The sequence below is a fragment of the Podarcis vaucheri genome, assembly GCF_965113315.1.
Source record: "Podarcis vaucheri genome assembly, chromosome: 14".
NCBI classification, from domain to species: domain Eukaryota; kingdom Metazoa; phylum Chordata; class Lepidosauria; order Squamata; family Lacertidae; genus Podarcis; species Podarcis vaucheri.
Window position 1 is genome coordinate 26,759,629 of NC_138752.1, and position 22,644 is coordinate 26,782,272.

General features: G+C 46.7%; 1 protein-coding gene across 7 annotated transcripts in view; it reads right to left on the reverse strand.

The window, feature by feature from the left end:
• The window catches only part of MEGF11 (multiple EGF like domains 11), a 361,126-nt gene that overhangs the window by 257,549 nt on the left and 80,933 nt on the right, over positions 1 to 22,644 (reverse strand). For all 7 annotated transcript variants that reach the window (XM_082198340.1, XM_082198338.1, XM_082198337.1 and 4 more), the window contains exons 2-5: positions 21,886 to 21,990; positions 18,254 to 18,377; positions 5,334 to 5,435; positions 3,494 to 3,594 (exon numbers count right to left, since the gene is read on the reverse strand). In XM_082198340.1, coding sequence (XP_082054466.1) covers positions 3,494 to 3,594; positions 5,334 to 5,435; positions 18,254 to 18,369 — 319 coding nt within the window. In that variant the 5' untranslated portion in view covers positions 18,370 to 18,377; positions 21,886 to 21,990. The remainder of the gene's footprint in view (positions 1 to 3,493; positions 3,595 to 5,333; positions 5,436 to 18,253; positions 18,378 to 21,885; positions 21,991 to 22,644) is intronic.

Below are 22,644 nucleotides of genomic sequence, written 5' to 3' on the forward strand. Positions count from 1 at the left end.
TCTTCCATCAACCAGAGAAGGTCAGCTGTCAGAGATAGCATGCCCCTGAATGCCAGTCGCTGGGAAACCCAGGTGGGAAGAATGCTATTGCACGCTAGCTGTGCTTATGGATTTCCCACTGGGGCACCAGGTTGGCCATTGTGAGAACAGGATGCTGAACTAGGTGGGCCATTCTCCTGGTCCAGCAGGCTCTTCTTAGCTGCTCCAGTGCTTGCTTTCCTTTCCCCTCCCCATTCGTTTTTCCTTTCGTATCCTGTCTATTAGATAATGGGCCTGCCGACAGGGACTGTCTTATATGTACAGCCCTTAGGAAATATTAGGCACTTTATAAGCATTGAATAATAATCTTTTTCCCCACCCAGGCCAGAATATACAGCCTTCACTATAAAGAACAGTCACAGAAGCCTGCCTTTTGTAGAGCACAGATGAAAAAAGGGGTAAGATTAGGAGACCGCAGCAAGGAATCCTGACTTTGTGCTACCAGAAAGAAAACTATGAATAGAGATATTTTTTATTATTATAAAGAAACAGCAGCTTGGTCCTCAGTCATCCAAATGTGTTGCACTTAATTAGAAAGCCATCTTTAAAAAAAACCAAAAAACTTTTACAAGAAAGCAAGGCTACTATTAATGAAAGAAGAACCAATTAGTCTTTAATCTAAAACTTCAAAAAAATGGAAACTTTTTTTTTAAAAAAAGTAAGCGCTTTTGATCATTTTATGCTCCATGAGATTTGGTCTCCCCTCGTCACACACTATTAACTCCAGTTAGCGCCAACAAAAGTGGCTTTACAAGGTCAAGTGAAGAGAGAACGCCCAGTCCTATGAATGGCCACCTTACAATAGAACGCCTCTGCTGGACTTCAGCTGTGCATTTAATTTGCGTGATTTCAACCATAGGCAGTCAAAAGCCAGTTGGTTGAAATTCTGCAGGCAAGGAAGAAAGCTGAAAAGCTCTTTCCAGGCAGGGAAAGACTGGCTTTTAAAGCCTGTGTATTGCTAGGGTGACAAGGCCTGCTGAATGCACCAGATTCAGAAGGCTAGGGAAGCTTATGCAGGGGCAGTTTGGATATATGCGTTTTCGTGTATACACTGAATTCTTGGAACCAAGCTGCCATGTAGAGTGGCGGAGGGAGGGAGGTAGACAGACAGATTGATGATAATGAAGGATGAGGAAAGCAGATCTGACTCCAATGGCATCAGAGGAAGTCACTGGTGATGAAAAGCAAACTTTTTTAGTTTCTGGTCCATGGTCTTTCCCAGCTTTGGAGGTGCTGATACAACTTTTTTACAAGGGTGCAAGGGAGCCTAGGTAAGCCTCTGGGCTCAATCCCTGTCTTCTCCAAATTAAAGAGGGCCTCAAAACTGGGGAGGCCTTCAGCTGAGAGCCCAGAGAGCTGTCACCACCACCCATAAGAGGAAACATTGGCAGCAAAATCTCCTTTCAGATATACAGGAAACGACTGGTACTTGGTGGGGTGGGGACAGAAGAGATTAAAAGGACCTTTCTGGGTATGAACTTGCAACTGAACATCCACTGACAGAGAATAGACTTTGCTCCATCCAGAATAAAGCGTTTTGTTTATCTCATCTTATTGCAGGAATCAACATTGTGTTTACACATCAGAGATGAGGAGCAAAGCTGTTGGCTTTTCAGAATTCCAACCTGTATGAACAATGAGATTTTAGAGACTTTGCATCCATAAACCATGAGGGCTAGAATCTTTCCCGTAAAAAATAATACTGACACTTTAAGAACGCGACTTTAAAAAAGCAACAAGACAAAGTCACAGGAGTTGGCAACCCGGAGAATTTAAAATTACTGTGTGCATGTAGTTAGCGATATAATTAGCCACATAACTCAAGCGTGCAACCGCTGTCCGACTGACTTTGCTACATTTAAGCGAACCGTTTCCGGCATGAAACATCCATCATTCCTTATCAGGAAAACAGGCTTGGGAATTGTGGCAGCATAACCAACTATTAATTCTATGAAAAGCAATTTTCAAACTACATTTTAATGTGCTATTTACAGGAGGCTCTCTCTGTAATACTTGCAATTCCCTGGGATGCAAATTTCACACTTGTTATTTCAAGCAGGGCCCAAAAATATTAAAATGAAATCAGTATCTTCCGAGGTAACACAGTGAAATAACCAGGCAGCTCAGCCTTTCCCATTCCAGTGCCCTCCAGATATTTTGGACTTCAAATTCCCATCAGCCCTGGCTACAACTGTGTGGCTTGTTGTCAGAGAGGATTTATCACTGAAGAACCCACACAAATTGTATCTACAGATAGCATCAAAGTGGAGACCTGGAACTTCAAGGAACCACTCACAACTCACCAGCCCATCTGTGGAATAAAGACTCCCCATTTCCATCTCTTTCCCCAATCTGCAAGGGCCAATGCACACATGCGCCATTCATGCTTCATAGGTGACCCATGTAGATCCCAGACCACTCCAATGACAGGGTCATCTACTGGGATGCCTGCCTTCAAAGCCACCACCAGGTATAGAACTGCAGGCACAACTCTCTGAACATCTCTTGCAATTCTTGGTTGTCACGCCAAGAGCTTTTAAGCACACTATATGTGAATCTACCCTTGGGCCTGATCCAGTGGCTTCAGCTGGTGCAAAATGCTGTGGTCAGAATGCTCATGGAGAAAGACTAGCACATCACTCCTGTGCTTAAAAGCTTGCACTGGCTGACCATACACAACCAAGCCAGGTTCAAGGCTCTTGTATTAATTTACAAGGCCCTCAACAACTTGGATCCAGGATACCTTAAGGACCACATCACTCCCTTCTATCCCTGCCTGATCACTGTGGTCTTGGGGCGAGTCACTGTCAGTGGTCTCCCATGGTTCAGATGCATGACTCGTTCATATCCACCAGGGACCATGTGTTCAGGATTATGAGCTCACTTTTATGGAACTGCCTTCCAGTTGAACAGAAAGGCCTCTCTTCCTGTTGAACTTGAACTGAGTACTTTTTAAAATATATATATTATTTCAGCAGCTATTTTGACTGAACTCTGATTTTTTATAGTTTTAACTGATTTTTTAAATCTTTACTTCTACACAAATTAAAGATTTTTGTAATTAAGCAGTATATACATATTGCTGAAATAAATAAAATAAGTAGGTAAGCTGGATATTCTGACTCAGTTGGGTTTGGGCAGGTCAGCATCCTAGGGAGCTGTCCAAAGTCCTGAAAGTACCCTCAGCTGACAAGCTCAGTTTCCTGCTTCCTTCCACTACTCCAGGTGGGTTACCCCAGACCTTGCACTGCAGAAACAAGAGATGGTGCACAATGCCAGTGTCCCTTCCCTGCTGCCCAGTACTGCTTGCCTGCTGGTACCAGCACAAACTGCCTGCGCAGGAATGCAAGCTGTAATTAAAATTTCAAAACACACATCTGGAAAGTAGGGCAGCAACTGTATCAAATGGTCCAGCACCGCATCCCTACCAACCCAGCAAAACACATGTACATACGGATGCAGAAGTCTCCGCTCTCGTAATATCCTGGGCAGCACTGCGATCGTCGCCGATACATAGTCCTCAGTCCCCTCCGATATGCTGTCTTATAACTTATTCTAAATTGTGAGATAGAAAGAACACATTGGAAATCAATGCTCACACTCAGAATACTATTTGCACTGTGTTACTGCCTAGAGGGTGTGTTCAATAATTACTTTCAAATGTTTTTTGATATATATATTTTGTGTGTGTGTGTGATCAATACAGATTTCGAACTCTACAGTTCAATTCATACCCTAAAACAATTTTCTCTGTGTGTCTCTCTCTGTGGAAATAAGAATGTCAAAATCCATTGCCTGTCTCTAAAAAGGAACAGGAGTGAAATTTGGTTCCTGTCCACATTTTAATGTGAACCTGCCTGCTTTGCACTTCCTGAACCATCTGTGAACCGAAGTGCAACTCATATTTGAACTTCAAATTAAATATATTGCTGCTAAAATGCAGAAAACTAGTCTGTTTTATATCACAGGTAATCTGTGAATGTATGCTCATCGCTTGATGACTGCAGTTATCAAGTGATGGCTTCCATTTGAATAGAAATTCTTGCTGTAGCATCTCAAAGCACCAGGTTTTTCACTGGAATCAATGATTCACAGCTGCAGTCGTCCAATGCATATACTTCATTAGTTATGTATGCACACGTGTGATTCAGGTCTCAGTTAAGAACACAGGAAGAGCCCCAGTGTATCAGGCCATTGGCTCATCTAGTCTAGCATCCTGTTCTCCCAGTGACCAACCAGATGCCTCTGGGGAAATCATCACATCCAAGTCAGCAAATGTCGTCACATCTTATTGTAAAGGTAAGATAAAGGGACCCCTGACCATTAGGTCCAGTTGTGGCCGACTCTGAGGTTGCGGTGCTCATCTTGCTTTATTGGCCGAGGGAGCCGGCGTACAGCTTCTGGGTCATGTGGCCAGCATGACCAAGCCGCTTCTGGCGAACCAGAGCAGCGCACGGAAACGGCCTTTACCTTCCCACTGAAGCAGTAGCTATTTATCTACTTGCACTTTGATGTGCTTTCAAACTGCTAGGTTGGCAGGAGCTGGGACTGAGCAACGGAAGCTCACCCCATCACGGGGATTCGAACCAGCGACCTTCTGATTGGCAAGTCCTGGGCTCTGTGGTTTAACCCACAGCGTCACCCACGTCCCACATCTTATTGTAGCAACTCCCAAAGTTTAACTTGTGGTGTGTGAAGAATTGCTTCATTTGTCTACCCTAAATCTCACAACACTCAGCGTCACTAGATGGCCCTTGGTTCTAGGAGGAAACCTTCCCTGTCTACTTTCTTAATCACCATGCATCATTTTAAACAACTCTATCATGTCTCTCCCCACACCCTTTCCTTACTTGCCTTTTTTCCTAAACAAAAACCCTCAAATGTAACCTTTCCTCACAGAGGGAGGGCTTTTTTCAGTTCTTCGTCTCTGCACTCCCCCCCCCCAGGATATTTACATTTCATTCCTTCTGAATTGGGTGACTTAAGTTTAAATCAAAACTTTTTGTTTTGTTCAAAAAAGGGAAAATAATAATAATAATAAACCCAAATTAATTGCAGATTTACAATATCAAATTGGTCATGTTTTCAACAACAGAAAAAGAAAAAGAAAAAAAGAGCAAGTTCTCTTGGAAGAAAAAAATTCCATTTCAGCCTCTTTAATTTTGCAGGAGGATTCTGGCAAAGAGAGGTCTATATTTATCCTCAACATCTTGAGAGCCTTAGATAAAAAGAAGGCAATGTGGAGAAGATGAAACGGTAGAGGGAGATTGAAATATCTTCCGATCGCCACTTACCTGTGTCGAGTGCACTTGAACCAGTTCAGGATATCCGTGCATCTCGTGTAATAGATCTGATCAAAGGGATGTGAGTACGATTCCTGAACAGTCACGGCATAGCTGGAAGCAGACAATGAAAGGGGGAGAAAAGGTGGGTCATTAGCCTGTAATAGCTCCCCCTGCCCCTCTCTCTCGCTCATATATTAAAGCTCTCCGCAACATGTGAAGGTTACAAGTCACAGCAAATCACTCTGGCCCTCCAAGGTCTCCCAAAGACCCAGCATGTATTTGTTTGGAATATTTATCCTTTTTTTATTTGCAAAAACAGGAACAGAGAGCATACTTAACCCTGCTCCCCCGTCCCACTTACAACTTCGTACCAAATATAGAATGTATACATATACCATATATGACTTTCCTTCCACCCATTTCCTGCTTCCTTTGCTTTTCTACTGCTCTGCGTAATCCACTTCTTTTTAATCATCCAATTTGTTATCTATTAAAAACCTCTATCTCTTTCAACTCTGCTGGATTTACTCGAGACCTGCTAGGGTATTGTCAGAGCTGCCACCCAGTCCCAGCTCACATAGGACCAAGTCCGCCAGCGTTCACTTTATAAGAGTCTTTATTAAGTTACAGGTTTCATTTCCGAACTGCAGCGTGCAGCTCTACACCTTCTGCCCTAGGTCGGCGAAGACCCGTCTGAGTCCCCGCCTCTTGCACACCAGCTTAATACCCTAGCCTTGCTCCACCTCCTTCGCCTCTCCCTACGTCTCTGGGTCCTTCTGCCCCCCTGGGCCTCCTCCTTTCTACTCTCCTCTGACGCTGACCCCCCTGATCCTTCTGCCTCCTTGCGGCGGGCTTTGGGACCTGGCTCACTCTCCGGGCTGCTTACTGCTCCAGCTTCCGCTGCATTTGAACTTGGCGCGCGCGCCCAACTCTCTACTTTCCTCTTAACCGTTGCCTCGCTCTCTGAGGAGGGCGTGACCACCCCTGACTCGTGCCCTCCCTCCTGCTGACAGCCTCCGGAACCCGATGCCTGGCTACCTTCCTCCCTGCTGCTCTCAGTCTTGAGCGTGGGTCCCGACTTCCAGCTGCTGCCGCCCTCAGTTATGAGCGTGGGTCCCGACTTCCAGCTGCTACTCTCTGAATCTCCTCTGTTCCCTTCCTCCTGGGGTGTCCCCCCGGATCCCCCCCTTGCTCTGCTCACTGGGGCTCCCTTTTGGGAGTCCTCTGACTCACTGCTTAGGCTTGGAGATCTCGGGTCGTCATCATCACTCATTTTCCCTTCGGATTCCTCCCCCTCGCTCTCTGCTTCCTCCCTTCTCTGCGTCTCTGCTCCTGAACCCCTGACATCCATCCCCCCCTCGAAGCCCCCCCTTCCCCCCTCCCCGCTTTCAGGTGTGGGTGCTGGGTGCTCCATCATCACGGGAGGGAATGCCGGATACAGTTCGCTCCCCGTGGTTGGCCGCCAACTGAAGACCTCCGAGTCTTCCTCCTCGCGGTCGCCGACGTTGACCTGTTCCGCTTCCATCTCTGTACCGCCGTGCTCGAACCCAAGGTCCTCCCCGAACACGTCCATGTCAGTCTCTGCGTCGGTCGCTCGACCTGGCATCTCCAGCCACTTCCGGCGCCATTGCTCCTCCGGTCGATCGTCCCACCAATACGAGGTGTCTGACGCCGAACCCGCCGGCGATCCTTCTGGGGAACGGGTGCTCAGTGCGGGTTCCCCGTCCGAGTCGAATCCATGGAACGTGCTGGAAGAAAGTGTGGGCGTGAACAGCCAGTCGTCGAAGAAGCTCGCTGGCATGGGTCTGTGTGGGAAAAGGGCATGAAACTCGTCCTTGAGCAGGGGTTCCTCCAAAGCGTAGTCTGGCACCCAGCTATTGGCGCTGGCCCGGGTGCCCTCTCTGGCTAGGAGGTATTCGACTCCCTCTTCCCCCCATCTGGAGTCCAAAATCTCCGTGACCTCGTTGATGGGGTCTTGCTGCGTCACCCCTCGCGTCTCCGTCCGCTCCCGGAACGGACTCGGTGCCGTCCCTGGCTCCTGGAATCTGTGAGGTGCCTTGTAGGGAGTGAGCACCGACCTGTGGAACACCGGATGCATTCTGGAACCCTCCGGCAGCACCAGTCGGAAGGCTACCGGGTTGATCTGTGCTTCGACTTGGTACGGACCAATTTGCTTGTGCCCCAACTTCTTCTTGGCTAGTGACCTGGTCGGCACTGCGTGGGCTGCCAACCAGACCCAGTCTCCCACTTGGATCTCTTCGCCAACCCGCCTGTGCTTGTCAGCTTGCACCTTGTAGGCGTGCTTAGCTAGCTCCAGCTGCCGTCTGAGTTGATCGTGTACCGCCTGCAACTCTGACGCGAACGCGTCCGCCGTCTGTGGTTCTCCGTCCCCCACTCTCTCCCGTCCCGGGAAGGTTCTGGGATTCCTCCCATTGTTGGCGAAGAACGGCGTCACCCCTGTGGACACGTGCTTCGTGTTGTTGTAAGCGAACTCGGCGAGCGGCAGGTAATCCACCCAGGTCGCAGGTTGTTGATTGGCATAGCATCTCAGGTACTGCTGCATGATGGCATTGACCCTCTCTGCTTGCCCGTTGGTCTGCGGGTGTCTTGCTGATGCCAGATCGACCTTGACATTTAGAAAACTCATCAGCTTCTGCCAGAAATTCGAGACGAACTGGCGCCCGCGGTCGGACAGGATAGACCGCGGCAGACCATGCACTTTGAACACGTGATCTATGAACAGTTTGGCGGTTTGTTCCGCCGTGGCCACCTTCGCACACGGAATGAAATGTGCCATCTTGGTGAACAAGTCCACCACCACTAGTACAGCTGTCTTGCCTCTCGAGCTGGGTAGATCCGTAACAAAGTCCAGGGCCACCCTCTCCCACGGTTCAAACGGCGTTTGCAGCGGTTCCAGCAGTCCCGCCGGTGGTTTGTGCACCGGTTTGGCCCTCTGGCAGGTGTCGCACCTCGCAACGTAGTCCGCGACTTCCCCTCTCAGTCTGGGCCACCAAAAGTCCCTTGCGACTAATTCCACCGTTTTTTCCGTGCCAAAGTGCCCGGCCGTGGGTGCGTCGTGCAGCTGCTGCAGTACCCTGGCGCGAAGTTCGTCTCCCGGCACGTAGATGGCCCCTTTACGTAAGAGCAAGCCGTCTCGTATCTGGAACTCGTCGCCCTTCGCCGTGCCCTTGTGCACCTCTGCCATCTTCGCCTGCGCGAAGGAGTCGTCCTGCAACGCCCGCCGCACCGCATCCAGGTCTACTGTGGCTGAAGCGCACGCCCACGCTGTTGGCGCGAAGATGTGCATGGCTGCCGCTGGCATCGCCTCTTCGAGGTATTGCGGTTTGCGGGACAGTGCATCCGCCATGACGTTGGTGTCGCCTGGGACGTACTCTATTCGGAAATTGAAGTCAGCAAAGAACTCCGCCCAACGTATCTGCCTCTGGTTCAGGAACTGAGCCGTGCGCCAGTGCTCCAGATTCTTGTGATCCGTGCAGACCTGCACCGTGTGCTTGGCGCCGATCAGGAAGTGCCTCCACGCCTTGAAAGCTGCATGAATGGCCAGCAACTCCCTGTCCCAGATGGTGTAGTTCTGCTCCGACTTGCTGAGCTTTCTGGAGTAGAACGCTCCCGGCCTCCAGACCCCCTGTGGGTCCCTTTGCAGCAGGACAGCTCCCACTGCTCTATCGGACGCGTCTGTCTCTACCCGCATCGGTCTGCTGGGGTCGATATGCAGCAGTTGCTCTTCCGACGCGAAGAGACGCTTGAGTGCTTGAAAGGACTGCTCCGCCTGCTCCGTCCAGATGAATTTCTTTTTCTTGGAGCTTAGCGTGTCCGTAATGGCCGCCGTCTGCATCGCGAACCCCTTGATAAACTTGCGATAGAAGTTGGCGAAGCCGACAAACCGCTGGACCTCCTTCCGGTTGCGCGGGCTCTTCCAATCCAACACCGCACGAACCTTGGCGCTGTCCATGGCTAGCCCCTTGTCCGACAACTTGTAACCCAAGAAATCCACCTCCGTCGTGTCGAACTGGCACTTCTCCAGTTTGGCGTACAGTCTATGCTCCTGCAGCCTCTTCAGCACCTCCCGAACATCTTGGTCATGGGCTTGCTGCGATTCGGAGAATATCAGGATGTCATCCAGAAAGCAGACGCACTTCTTGTAAAGGAGTCCCGCCAACACATGATGCATGAAAGCTTGGAAACAGTGAGAACCGTTTTGCAATCCAAACGGCATCACTCTGTATTCGTAGGTGCCCAGAGGCGTGAACATGGCTGTCTTCCACTCATCGCCCTCCCTCATGCGGATGAGATTGTACGCACCTCGCAGGTCCAACTTGGTGAACACGCGTCCCTTGCGCACCGTCGCTAGTAGGTCGTCAATCCTGGGCATGGGGAAATCAGAAGGCTTGGTCATCTTGTTTAAGAGGCGAAAATCCACCACCAGTCTTTTTTGGGGCGTGTCTTTCTTCTTCACGAAGAAAACAGGACTGCCCCCTACTGCCCTGGACTCCCGGATGAAACCGCGCTGCAAATTGTGATCTATGAACTGTTTGAGTTCCTGTAATTCGTCCTCAGACATGGAATACAGCTTCCCTTTCGGCAGCGTCGCCCCTGGTAGGAGGTCAATCTTGCAGTCATATTGCCTGTGCGGTGGTAGCTTGTCAGCCTCTTTCTCGCAGAAGACCTCCAGAAAGTCTGCGTATTTGTGGGGGACTGCTTGCAACGTTCCCAACTGCAGTTGTGATTCCTCCTCCTCTCCCTCCTGTCTGGGCAGGATGCAGTGTTCTGCGCAATAAGAGGAGCCGAAGATCAGCTGTCTCTGGTACCAAGCCAGTGTCGGACTGTGCCTGTCCAGCCAACTCATGCCCAACACAATGGGCGTGTCCGACAGTTGGGTGACATTAAAACTGATGACTTCCCTGTGGTTGCCAAGGCGCATCACCATCGGTGGCGTTTGCTTCACCACCTGCCCCCCTAGCAACTCTCTGCCATCCACTGTGACGACTTGCAGGGGCAGAGTGGCAGGCAGTAGCTGTATAGCGTGCTGCTCCACAAAATCCTGCGCTATAAAGTCTGCGTTGCTTCCAGAATCCACAGAAAGCGGCACTTCGATAGTGACGCCATCGGGTAGCTGGAGAGATGCTGTGAGCTGCACTACTGGTTTGGGTGGGAGGGGGTCCGTGGGTTGCAAGATCGCTGGGGACTGCTTCACTGATGCGTCTGGCTGGGCCCCAGTGCCTCTGTCTCCAGCCAGACATCGTCGTTTCCCTGCTGTGGTCCTCCTTGCTGCGTTGCTGCAGTCACCATTGCTGAGGCTGCAGTGTGCTTGTGGAGCCTCCGGGGACACTCTTTCGCCAAATGGCCTGGATCCTCGCAGATGTAACACTTCCTGTTCCCTCTAGGAGGCTTCGCTTTCACTGCTGTCGGTGCTTGGGCTCTGGCTGCTGACTGAGCCCTTGCACCTCCAACCTCCATCGGTTCCCCTCCCCCTCCAGGCGGAGGTGTGGATTGCGCACGCGCTGCTTCTCTTGGAATGAAAGAGAAACTTCTCGCTGCTTCGCGCCCTCCACGTCCTTCATCTCTGCACCATGGACGTTCTTCCAGCCTCACCCCCACAGTCAGCGCCCTTTGGACCACCTCCTGCGTGCTTCGGGGCCTCTCCCCCCTTGCAATCTTATCCTTGACCGCAGAGCTTAGACCCTCCCAGAACAGGTCTCTGACAGGGGGCGAATCCCGGTCCCACTCTAAGGCACTGACCAGCGCAAAAAAGCGGGCGTGGTACTGCCGGACGCTTGCCCTCCCTTGTTTTAGTCCATGAATCTCCCGTCGGGCAAGATCCACATCAATAGTAGACAAAAAACACGCATCCATCGCTTTGATAAAGGCATCTGCATTCTGAAGCGCCGGATCTTTATCCCTCCACAAATTGCGTAGCCACGCTTTAGCATCCCCATGCAAATGGGATAGTATGAACCCCACTTTCTCTTCCTCATCTCTAAAGTCTTTTGCCAGCAGTTGCAGTGCGCACATTACGTCTGCTCGAAAATTGGGGTACTGTTGTAAATTCCCATCGAAGTGAGCCACAAGCCCTCCTGCTCTCCGTGCCAACCCAACCCCCTCCGGTCTGGGTCCTGGCTGCCCGTGTTTAACCCATGCTTCAAACCTGGCGTGGAGATCTCTGTAGGCGGCTGCCGCATCCTCCTCCCTCTTCTTGGATGCCAGTACCTCCGCGTTCAATTGGGTAACTGCCTGTTGCAGCGCTGCAACTGTCTCTGCTTCCGTCATCTCTGCTAACCGTCGTGAGCTTGCTCCCAAACACCGATCCCCTCCTCCAGCTGCCTCTCTCTCCGCTGCGAGATATCAGGTGTCCGAAGCTTTTGTGAGACGGGTCTTACAGTCAGAGCTGCCACCCAGTCCCAGCTCACATAGGACCAAGTCCGCCAGCGTTCACTTTATAAGAGTCTTTATTAAGTTACAGGTTTCATTTCCGAACTGCAGCGTGCAGCTCTACACCTTCTGCCCTAGGTCGGCGAAGACCCGTCTGAGTCCCCGCCTCTTGCACACCAGCTTAATACCCTAGCCTTGCTCCACCTCCTTCGCCTCTCCCTACGTCTCTGGGTCCTTCTGCCCCCCTGGGCCTCCTCCTTTCTACTCTCCTCTGACGCTGACCCCCCTGATCCTTCTGCCTCCTTGCGGCGGGCTTTGGGACCTGGCTCACTCTCCGGGCTGCTTACTGCTCCAGCTTCCGCTGCATTTGAACTTGGCGCGCGCGCCCAACTCTCTACTTTCCTCTTAACCGTTGCCTCGCTCTCTGAGGAGGGCGTGACCACCCCTGACTCGTGCCCTCCCTCCTGCTGACAGCCTCCGGAACCCGATGCCTGGCTACCTTCCTCCCTGCTGCTCTCAGTCTTGAGCGTGGGTCCCGACTTCCAGCTGCTGCCGCCCTCAGTTATGAGCGTGGGTCCCGACTTCCAGCTGCTACTCTCTGAATCTCCTCTGTTCCCTTCCTCCTGGGGTGTCCCCCCGGATCCCCCCCTTGCTCTGCTCACTGGGGCTCCCTTTTGGGAGTCCTCTGACTCACTGCTTAGGCTTGGAGATCTCGGGTCGTCATCATCACTCATTTTCCCTTCGGATTCCTCCCCCTCGCTCTCTGCTTCCTCCCTTCTCTGCGTCTCTGCTCCTGAACCCCTGACAGGTATGTATTTGTTTATACTGGCTCTTGAAATATTCAATAAACATGATCTGTTCCTCCTTGTATTCCTTATCTTTATTTTCTCTTATACTTGTTCGTCAGACCAGCCAGTTCAACATGTTCAAACATTTTACACTGCCATTCTTCCTTAGTGGGTACTATACTTGTTCTCCACCTTTGTGCCAATAAGGTTCTAGCTGCATCAGTGGCATATAGCAGGGATGTCCAACAGGTTGATTGTGATTTACTGGTAGATACCCATGAGGTTGTTGTTGTTGTTAATGTATTTTTATTAAATATTTTCTTGGTTTACGAAAGTATATGCAATCTCTCTCTCTCTTTTTTCCCCAAGTAACATTTTTTACAGATCAGTTTCATTTGTTGAGACATTAGGAAGAAAAGGGGGAAAGAGGTGGAGGGGGGAAAGGTGGTTTTGGTAGATTGCAGCCTGCATCAGAAGAGGACTTCCCCAAATCAAATCCCGAATGACCTACTTTAATTGTTTTAGGTTCTCTGAGGCACCAAATAATGGTCAACCACTCACACAGATAAGGCTGTCCAGGGTTTTTAAAAAGTTGATACTGAGCTAATTGGTCCAATAACAGATGAAAGCTAGACACATGCTCACATTGGCCAAAGCTTTTTCAGATCATGAAATAAGTGAAACGTTATGTCATGGACTGGCTGCGTGCACAGGAGTGGTAGGAGACACCAGCTGGGGAAGCCCCAAGGGAACTGCTGGGGAAAGACAGCTCAGAGCCAGGGGACTGGTGGTCGGACAATGAAGAGTGGTAAGAGGGAGAAGACTGGGAGGAGGAAGCTGAAGAGGCAACAGGGTTTAGTGAGCAGGAAGAGGCTGTAGCAGAGAGCAGTCCAGAATCAGAGGCAGAAACGGAGGCTTGGAGAGGAGGGAGGCCAGGAGATTGAAATGTGGTCTGCTACTGAAGAAGCCAGGGGGTCTCCCGCTCCTCCTGTGACAAGCCCTTCTCCTTTCTGGTCTTCCAGAACATGCAGAGAAATGAAGTGGGCAGAGCAAAGAAAGATAAGATGAAGGAGCCTAAGGATGCTGGGGAAGGAACAGGGGGGAGGAGCTTTAGGGAGTGGTGGGAAAGCAGGGACCTTCAGTCTTCACAACTGCCTCATTGGGACAAGACCTCCTGGGAAGTGTTACTGTGATCACCAGCCCTGGGCTGTTTTGGTTCCTTTGAAAAAGAATTACTGGTAACTTCACTGACACCAGGTGTATTATTGCTGACCTGCCCCTGACTCTGGCTCCTGATGCATTAATTCTCATATTAGCTGCCGTAGATTTCTAGAAAGACCATCTTTAATTTAAAGAAATCACTCCATTTTTAAGTATGAAGGACCCTGGTGGGCTGTTAGCACCAGTTCAAAAAAACATTTTTTTCCAACCATGTCTTCAGTCACCTTGCTTTTGGTGAAGAAGGGCGTGCCTGCCCCACTGGATCAATGTGTTTTGTAGCTGCTTAAAGTTTTATTTGCGTTAAAATAACTTATTGTTATTATGTTTATTATATTGTACACCACTCAGGTATTATTTCTTAATGAATAATGAATAATAAATGAATAATAATGAATAATAAATAATAAATAAATACTGAGACATCAGAACCAAAGCAGCAGCCCCCACCCCACCAAAAAGAATTTGCAGGCCTGCAGGCTGAAACTGGCCACCATCCAGTTAAACCAGTATTCATTTCTGGGCTTACTGATGGCTACAAGCTGTGGAAGTGGGGGCTGTGTTGGGGGAGACATCAGGTTCCAAGTATGGACAAGTCACAAACTGCCCTCACGATGTGGAACACTGAAAGAACAGGCAAGTGATTTTCAAAGCTTTGTCTCTGACATGGAGCTTCTGAACCAAGAAAAAAGGAAATCTTGTAAAGAGCAATGGAAAAATGTAAACTGATTGAAGCTTGCCACCATTAATAAAAAAGAAAGAACGAGGGATCGGGGGGGGGGGGTTCTATGCCCTCACATAAAACCATATCAGATATTCTTCCTCCTGGGACTGTTCAGCTTTTACTTGTGTACAAAAAAGGCTAATTAAAAGCACATATTAACATAATGCTGTCGAGGCTTCCCGGCACTTCATTCTGATGATGAAGGCACAAGCACCGCAAAATGATGGGCACACCAATCAAACACAAGGCTTTTTTATATTAGAAACAGGAAAGAGGTCTCTGGGGCTTGATTTTTCACTTTTGCTCATTTTAAACAGAACCTATTTTAATCCAAGATAATTTGTAGCAGAAATTAACCAGTAATTGAGAACCATAAATTGTGAGTTAAGCAGCGGGTTCTCTGTTTGTTTGTTTATTCCCTGAAAACTTTAGCATTGCGTCAACCAATAAAATGGGAGGGGTAGCCAATGCCACAGAAGACAAAATCCGGATTCAGTATGATCTTAACAGGCTGGAGAACTAGGCCAAAAATAACAAAATGACTTTCAACAGGGACAAATGTAAGGGTCTGCACTTAGGCAGGAAGAACCAGTTGCACAAATATGAGATGGGAGACACCTGGATTGCCAGTAGTACATATGAAAAGGATATAGGAATCTCAGTAGACTACAAGCTTAACATGAGGTAACAGTGTGATGCAGCAGCAAAAAAAGCTAATGCTATTCTAGGCAGCATCAACAGAAGTATATCGTCCTGATCAAAGGAAGTAATAGTCCTGCTCTGTTCCGCCTTGCTCAGACCACATCTGGAATACTGTGTCCAAATATGGGCGCCACCATTTTAAAAGGATATTGACAAGCTGGAGTATGTGCAGAGGAGGGCGACCAAGATGATCGAAGGTCTGGAAACCAAGCCTTATGAGGAACAGATGAGGTTGGGTGGCCATGTGTCATGGATGCTTTAGTTGAGATTCCTGCATCGCAGGGGGTTTAACTAGATGACCCTTGGGATTCCTTCCAACTCTACAATGCTATGGTTCTATTAGTCTAACCTAAGCCCATTGCATGTGGGTTCAGCAAGCACCCAATCATGGGTCTGCTCCATCCTGGGTTTTGAAAGAACATGCAAGAAATCTGCATGTAAGTTGTACACATTTTCCTATACATTTTGGCCATAAAACGCACATTTTTTTCAAAGCTTTTCAAATCTTTTCAATAAAGCTCCTCCCTAAAATATGCATTTCAAAGCAAAATTTGTATTTTTGTTCACACTTTTTTCACCAATAGCCTTACACAGCACTTCCCTTACACACTTTCCTTAGTTTAAGGGGTTGTTGTAAGGATGTAAAACACTGTAGATTTTTTTTAAAAAATCCATATTTAGTAAATCCTATTACTACTTATTAATACAGCGTATTGTTTTATAAAACAGCAGCCTTTGGGGGAGTTAAGCACGCTGTATTGAGACAGAGTAGGTTTAGAGATCACCTTCAATGCCTGTCAGTCTGTTTCTATTGATTGCTCTGCTGTCAGGGTTCAAAAGTATTACCTTCAGGGTCCTGAAACTCACTTAGTTAAGAGGATTGATATGTACCTGAGCTCTGCAACATGGGGGTCCTAAATGAAGACAATCCAAGGGTTGACGCTTAGTCCGAACCTGCCATTTGCCTGAGAGCAGAAGCTCTTTGGATTCAGAGGCCTTACCATGATAGCCAACACCAAAAATAATTGTGGCCACATTTTAAGCAGGGACAAATCTGTCAATTTCAGTTTTCTCATTTTCCCATTCTTAAGTTCAGTTCTCCACATTTCCACATTTTTTGGGGGGAAGTCCTCAAGAAAATCCATCAGTGTTTTAGTGAGAATTTCTCCTGATATACACCATTTTTGGCAAGGACTATCTCCCAATACAATGCATTTTTTTACTAATATATGCATAGTTTCGCCCTGGGCTTCCCCCCCCCCCAGCCAAAACTCATCAGAGCTCAGCTCCAGCACCTCTCAGGTGGGTTCCATTGCCATTCTAAGAGAACAAGGTTCATGGTGAGCTTCAGCACCATTTTCCTAGAAAAATAGCCCTGGGTTCCCCCAATATACACATTTTAATACACCTTATTTGGTTGGAGAATGGCAGTGCAAAATTCAGAGAAATGCAAATGCCAAAGGGTTAAGTACATTGGTTCCCACCTTGTTTCAGGAAGTGCAAGTTAGAGAGTTTCATGCCAAAATGTATTTCTCCCCCACTCCTACTGGAAAACCTGTGTGTGTGCAGGAGTATACCCTACAGTGCTTTGGGCACAGGGCTTTAACCACCTGGTTTTGTCAGCCAACAAAATGTCAGCCCTAAGAGCTGACCTCTCTTTTGTCTGCGCGGGGCAATGAGATATCCTGCTGGCAAATATGCCAAAGCGGAACGTATTTAGACTACTCTTTTATTAACATAAACCCCCTCGTCATCTTGATTATTATTTTATGATCCTGTTTGCTCCTCTTGACCTCACCCTAACTCAATCTCTTTGGGCTGATTTATTACCATCTAAGTATCACAGTCATCTTGGCCGGGGCAGCCAATCAATTCTGGTATTTAATTTTTGTTTCTCCTTGATTGGGTCTCTGGGTTGCTGACTCCCTTCACACAAAATCAATACTGTATTCCTGGGCTTGAAATGTACTTTGCTGTGCAACTGCAAACAATACCAAATCACAGGCTCCATCTCCACCCACGTTTGCCCTCAAAGCCTGTTGTGCTGCGTGATCAACATCCTTAAAAAATTTTTTTAAAAATGCGCGCACACAACACCTTAATAAATCTAAGCATAATGAACTTCAGAATGCCACTAAGAGCTGTTGACGTTACTTAAAGAAGATTCATATTCATTATAGCATAAGGTGAAACACATTTTAAAGAGCCTGTTCTTGGATAAAACAAGCAAGACTGTGCTTAGCTTAAGAGCTTCACGGCAGAAAAGTGGGACCTACGTAGGAAGTTGCTTTATACAGAGTCAGACAAATGGCCCATCTGGTTTGTTGTTGTCTACACTGACTGGCAGCAGCTATCCATGGTTTCAGGCAGAGGTCAATTCCCAGCTCTACCTGGAAATGCTAGGCACTGAAACTGGGACTTTCACGCAAAGCCCTTCCCAAAGCAGAAATTCCAAAGGTGACAAATCACAGTCAGATAGTTTGCCCTACAACATCTAAAGGTTACCCGGCTTTGGATGAAGAAGATGGATGCCTCATATTCCTGCCCTTTTGGAAGTTATGACCACATGAGCAGCAACCTCAGCTTAACAAGTCAGTAACGTCTGGCACAAGTCATTTCGGGTATTCAGAAATGACTGGAACACTTATGTAGCCGGTCTATAGGAGGATAGTTGAAGTCACCCACAATGATAACAGTTCCTTGACTGCATTCCTCATATCAAGATCTCCATGAGCATTTTGACCAGGGGGACAACAGCACAACCACAGCTGGGGAAATGAGACTCCTCTGAAGGCAGGTAGTGCACACACAAGAGAGAACTCAAAGTAAACTCCTCCGGGCATGCCTCCAATCTTACAGCACTGTTCATAAGAGGACACTGTTCTACAATGGAAGATCTGCTCTCAAGGTCCTCCTCAAAAATGAGGTGGATTGTGACTGAGAAGGGGGTCCTCAACTGTGGGTCTGTGGAATTCTCTGCCCAAGGAAGGCTCAGTGTGTCTTGACAGCATTTTTATTCCAGTTTTGTATCGAACTATGTTGAGAACTGCTCTATAAATGAAGTGGTATACAGAGGTTTTTAAATCTGCGAGGGAGCAACATTTTACCTTTCCCAATGGCTGCAAACATTTGGGTCATCTGGATTTAAGGAGATGGTGGTTTTCAGAAGGAGAGACAGGGCAAGGACTTTGAGATTCCACCACAGGAGGAGGCAGAACATCATCGCTGCTTCTAAGCAAAGGAGAGAAAAGCATTAAGACAAACAATTGCTTCCTAGTATCATAATTAACCAGTTATAGCTTCTGGTACATTTTATGCCAGTCTGGTGTAGTGGTTAGTGTGTTGGAGTTGGAGTTGGAGTGTTATCATCTCTCGGCCTAAAAGATCTGCTACCCAGCACGTCAGGAATCAAAGCTTTAAAAAAAAGAAAAGAGAAAACTGAAGGCCAAAGCATCTGTTGGCATTAATTTTCTCCATTAGCAATGTGTTCTTTCCGCAATTCCTATGCTCATTTTTTTTAAAAAAAGAATATTTTTTTAAAAAAGATTTCCTTAAAGTGAACCACTGAGGCATTGTAATAGCTTACTTCTATACTCACCCAAGACAGAAACCAGCTCTTGTTAATTTGAACGGAGTTTGCAAGTGTCAAGTACAAGGCTGCCAAATCTGCCTCCAAAACATGGCTACTACAGATTATGATTGATTGACAGAAAATCAATTGAATTTTCAGGACTTATTACGGAGTTCAGAGAAGAAATCCATTTGCTTTTGAGGCACCATTTTAGAAAGTTCTCGTTCGACATAAAGCTTTAAGGGCTATGATATACCTGAGAGATAGACTTCAGCTCCCTGCCATTGCAATTAATGATGGCTGAATCTGCCAGTTACAAGTTGCCCTCCATTTCTCATTTCCCCCTATGTTTTAAGTTTAGTTTGTTACATTTCCCCCATTAGCTTGCAATTTAAAAAATATATACTATTTTATCCTCCTATTATACACATTTTTGTATGCAATTTTCCCTTATGCAAGTTAAAGTTATATTCACATATATACATGCACTTTATGAACACTTTCCCTTGATATACACATTGTTGGTTGAAGAACTACACTGCAAAATTTCAGAGAAATGCAAATTTTGAAGGATGGTGTGGTGCTTGGGGTAGTTTTTTTTTGAAAGTGTGAATTAGGTAGGTTCATATCAAAACAAGAACTGGGTTTCTCCCTTTTCTGTACCCATTCACTCCCAGGGATCTCGATAATGTTCTACATTCACAAAATACAAATGACAAACGGCATGGTTGATGGTGGCCCCCAGGGATAGAGTTTCCCTCCTTCTGGAGGACAAACCAGAGTCAGAGCCTCACAGGTTTTTGCAGGGGATGCATGCAACCCTTTAGGGTCCTTACACATCTTTGGTATTTAGGATGCAGGACTGTCCTTAGAGCAATTCCCCTATGAGGAAAGACTGTAGCACTTGAGAATTTTTTAGTGCAGAGAAAAAGCGAGGAACAGGTGATATGGCAGAGGTCTATAAAATTATGTGTGGCATGGAGAAAGCGGACAGAGAAGGAATTGAGATTGTCTATTTTATTAGTAGCTTGCATTAAGAGTTTTGCTGCACATTTTGTAACATCTGTTGTTGTTTTACTTTTGTATACGCTGCTTAGAATTTGGACTTGCCGATCAGAGGGTTGGCAGTTCAAATCCACACAACGGGGTGAGTTCCTGTGACTCTGTCCCAGCTCCAGCCTACCTAGCAGTTTGAAAGCACACCAGTGCAAGTAGATAAATAGGTACCGCTGTGGCGGGAAAGTAAATGGTGTTTCTGTGTGCTCTGGTTTCCATCACGGTGTTCTGTTGCACCAGAAGCGGTTTAGTCATGCTGGCCACATGACCCAGAAAGTTGTCTGTGGACAAATGCCAGCTCCCTCAGCCTGAAAACGAGATGAGTGCCACAACCCCATAATCGCCTTTGACTGGACTTAACCATCCAGGGGTCCTTTACCCTTTTTTTTTTTACCTTTTATAGAAATAGTCTAAATAAATAAATATGTTCACCATAGAAAACCATTGTATTACTTCAACAAGCCTTCCACAACTTGCCACCCTCCAGATGTCTTAGCCTACAACTCCAATCAGCCAAAGCTAACATAATGTTGAAGTTGATGCAAGTTGGAGTCCAAAACATTTGCAGGGCACCAGGTCAACAAAGGTAGCTGGAGGAGCTAGTCAAAAAGGGCACCAAACTTATGTTTTGATGCCAGATACCATCTCAGCAATGCATAAATGGCACCAAGTAATAACTAAAATAATTAAAACACCTATTCATGCTTCCCCTCAGTTTTCTTTGTTGAACATGTGGACTGACCAAAGGCCTTTTATTGTTTTTTACCAAAGATCTTTTTACATGGATGCTGGTAGCTGCCAGGATTTCCATAGTGCAACGTTAGTGGAAACACTACATAATTTGAATATTTCCTTATGGACTCCTGCCATTGCAGGAAAAATAACACATAACTACATGCTTCCAAGGGAAAAGAGGGCCCTGAACATTTCAATTCTGTTTGGTGGGACTTTATTTCTTCTGTTTCAGATATGGATATGCAACAATCACTCCCAGAGTGATGTCAAGAAACATGGTTGTCTCCAGTTAATGTCAAGTGTAATTATTCCTCATGCTTATAACGGTATAGGAGCTGCCTTGCTTGGGGTATGCCAAGTTGATCAGTTATGAAATATTATCAAAATCAATAACAAAGTAAGGCAAAAATGACCAAGTCTCTCTTTGTCGAGACACTGCAGAAAGCTAAAATCCAGAGCGGCTGCCATTTCAAGCACAAAGCACTCTGTAGCAAGAAGAGGCATGGGCAAAAAAATAAAATAAAATCAATCCTAAGGGAGGGAGGAAAGGAGGGTAACTTAGCAGAAATGTTAAGATGAATACTAAGATTAGTGGGTTAGTGGAGAGAAGGTATTTTCATCCCGTTATAATGAAACTGGCAATGAATGGCTTGGTGTCAATGAGAAAACTGAGGTAATAAAGTTAAAAGAGAGAGAAAGGAGGCCTAACCATTTAGAAGTGGTGTGATAGATAATGGGAATACAACCCAATCAGCTATAATTAACAAAAACACATGTTGTGAAATTTTTTTCCTCAGAACAATATTTTTCTCTCAGGCACTGCTTCACTCTGGCCTATCCTTTCGCCCAGTTTTGACCTGAAGTGGTCAACCTCCTGTCAGGCTGTTGTCACTTCAGATGGCGGGCTGGGGTTAAAAAGACTTCATACAAAAAGATTCCTTGGATATAGAAAATTAGTATGTCAGGATTTTCCTTGGGCCTCAGCCTAGCCACCTTCCTAAGGTTTACCACCTCAGTGAAAACAAGGCCTTGTTTTCTCCTGCATCACGGCCGAAATCTGATTGTGCCTTAGTTGTTTCACTTTATTTATTGAAAGGTGTTTTTTTTTGGGGGGGGGTAATTTACATTGGAAAAAACCCAGTCCCTGCTATTGGACTTAAAATGACACAAAAGGGAAAGGATTCACAGAGAAGGGTAACAATAAACAGCGAACTCAAGCGCTAGTTCATTGTTATAATGTTATTGTAATGACCACCTGAAATGGAAAGATTGGCCACCTGTCAAATATGTCCAAAGTGAGCTCTATTTATGTTGTTTAACTGAAACAAAACAAAAAGCAAACTAAAAGTTGAATTTGCAAGTTTTTAACAGTCTCACCTCAGTGTGCTGTAAATCCCTTGTGGCTATGAATCCATCAAGTATTCAGAGTTCATTGGCAAGAGAAAGAACCACTCTGCAGGCTTTTCAGACGTCCTTCAGAAACTGCAGAGAGAGAAATACACAGCTGAACAAAGGGAAGGAGAAGAAGTGAATTAAAAAACAGATGTAGATAGAGGAAATCCCTACTTGCAAATATTTGCTCAAGTAATGCCAGAGTGAAATTGTGCTGGATGTACCAGCGACCAGATGACCAAAATGAGGATTTTTCAAATGCAAAAGCTAATCAGCATTTCCTATCACATTCAGGTTAAATATTTAAAAAGTGGGGGAGTAAGGAATGGGGAATAAAGCTAGGAAACAAGGATAAGGAAGATCAGGACAGGCATTTAAGGCTCTCTCTAAATTGGGGGGAGGCTGTTGAAGGATATTCTGCAACATGTCATTAATGTAATAATACTGCATTAGTGATGGGTTTATACTGGACTGTCCACACATCTTTCTTTATTAGATGTTTTGCCATGCTTTCCCAGTGCTATTACATTACTGCTGTCTGAAGGGAGAGTTGCGGGCTGCTGCCCAACAAAAGCAGAACAAAAAATAAATCAGAACATTTTGTGGTATAAGAAGTTAAAAGATTTCAGCAAGAAATTATGGGACATGCAGCAAATGGAAATGAAGCAGTATGTCTGCCTCAGAACTTTTGCAGGCACAAACAGTGTTGAAATTGAAATACTGTAGTGTAGGAACTTCCCAGTA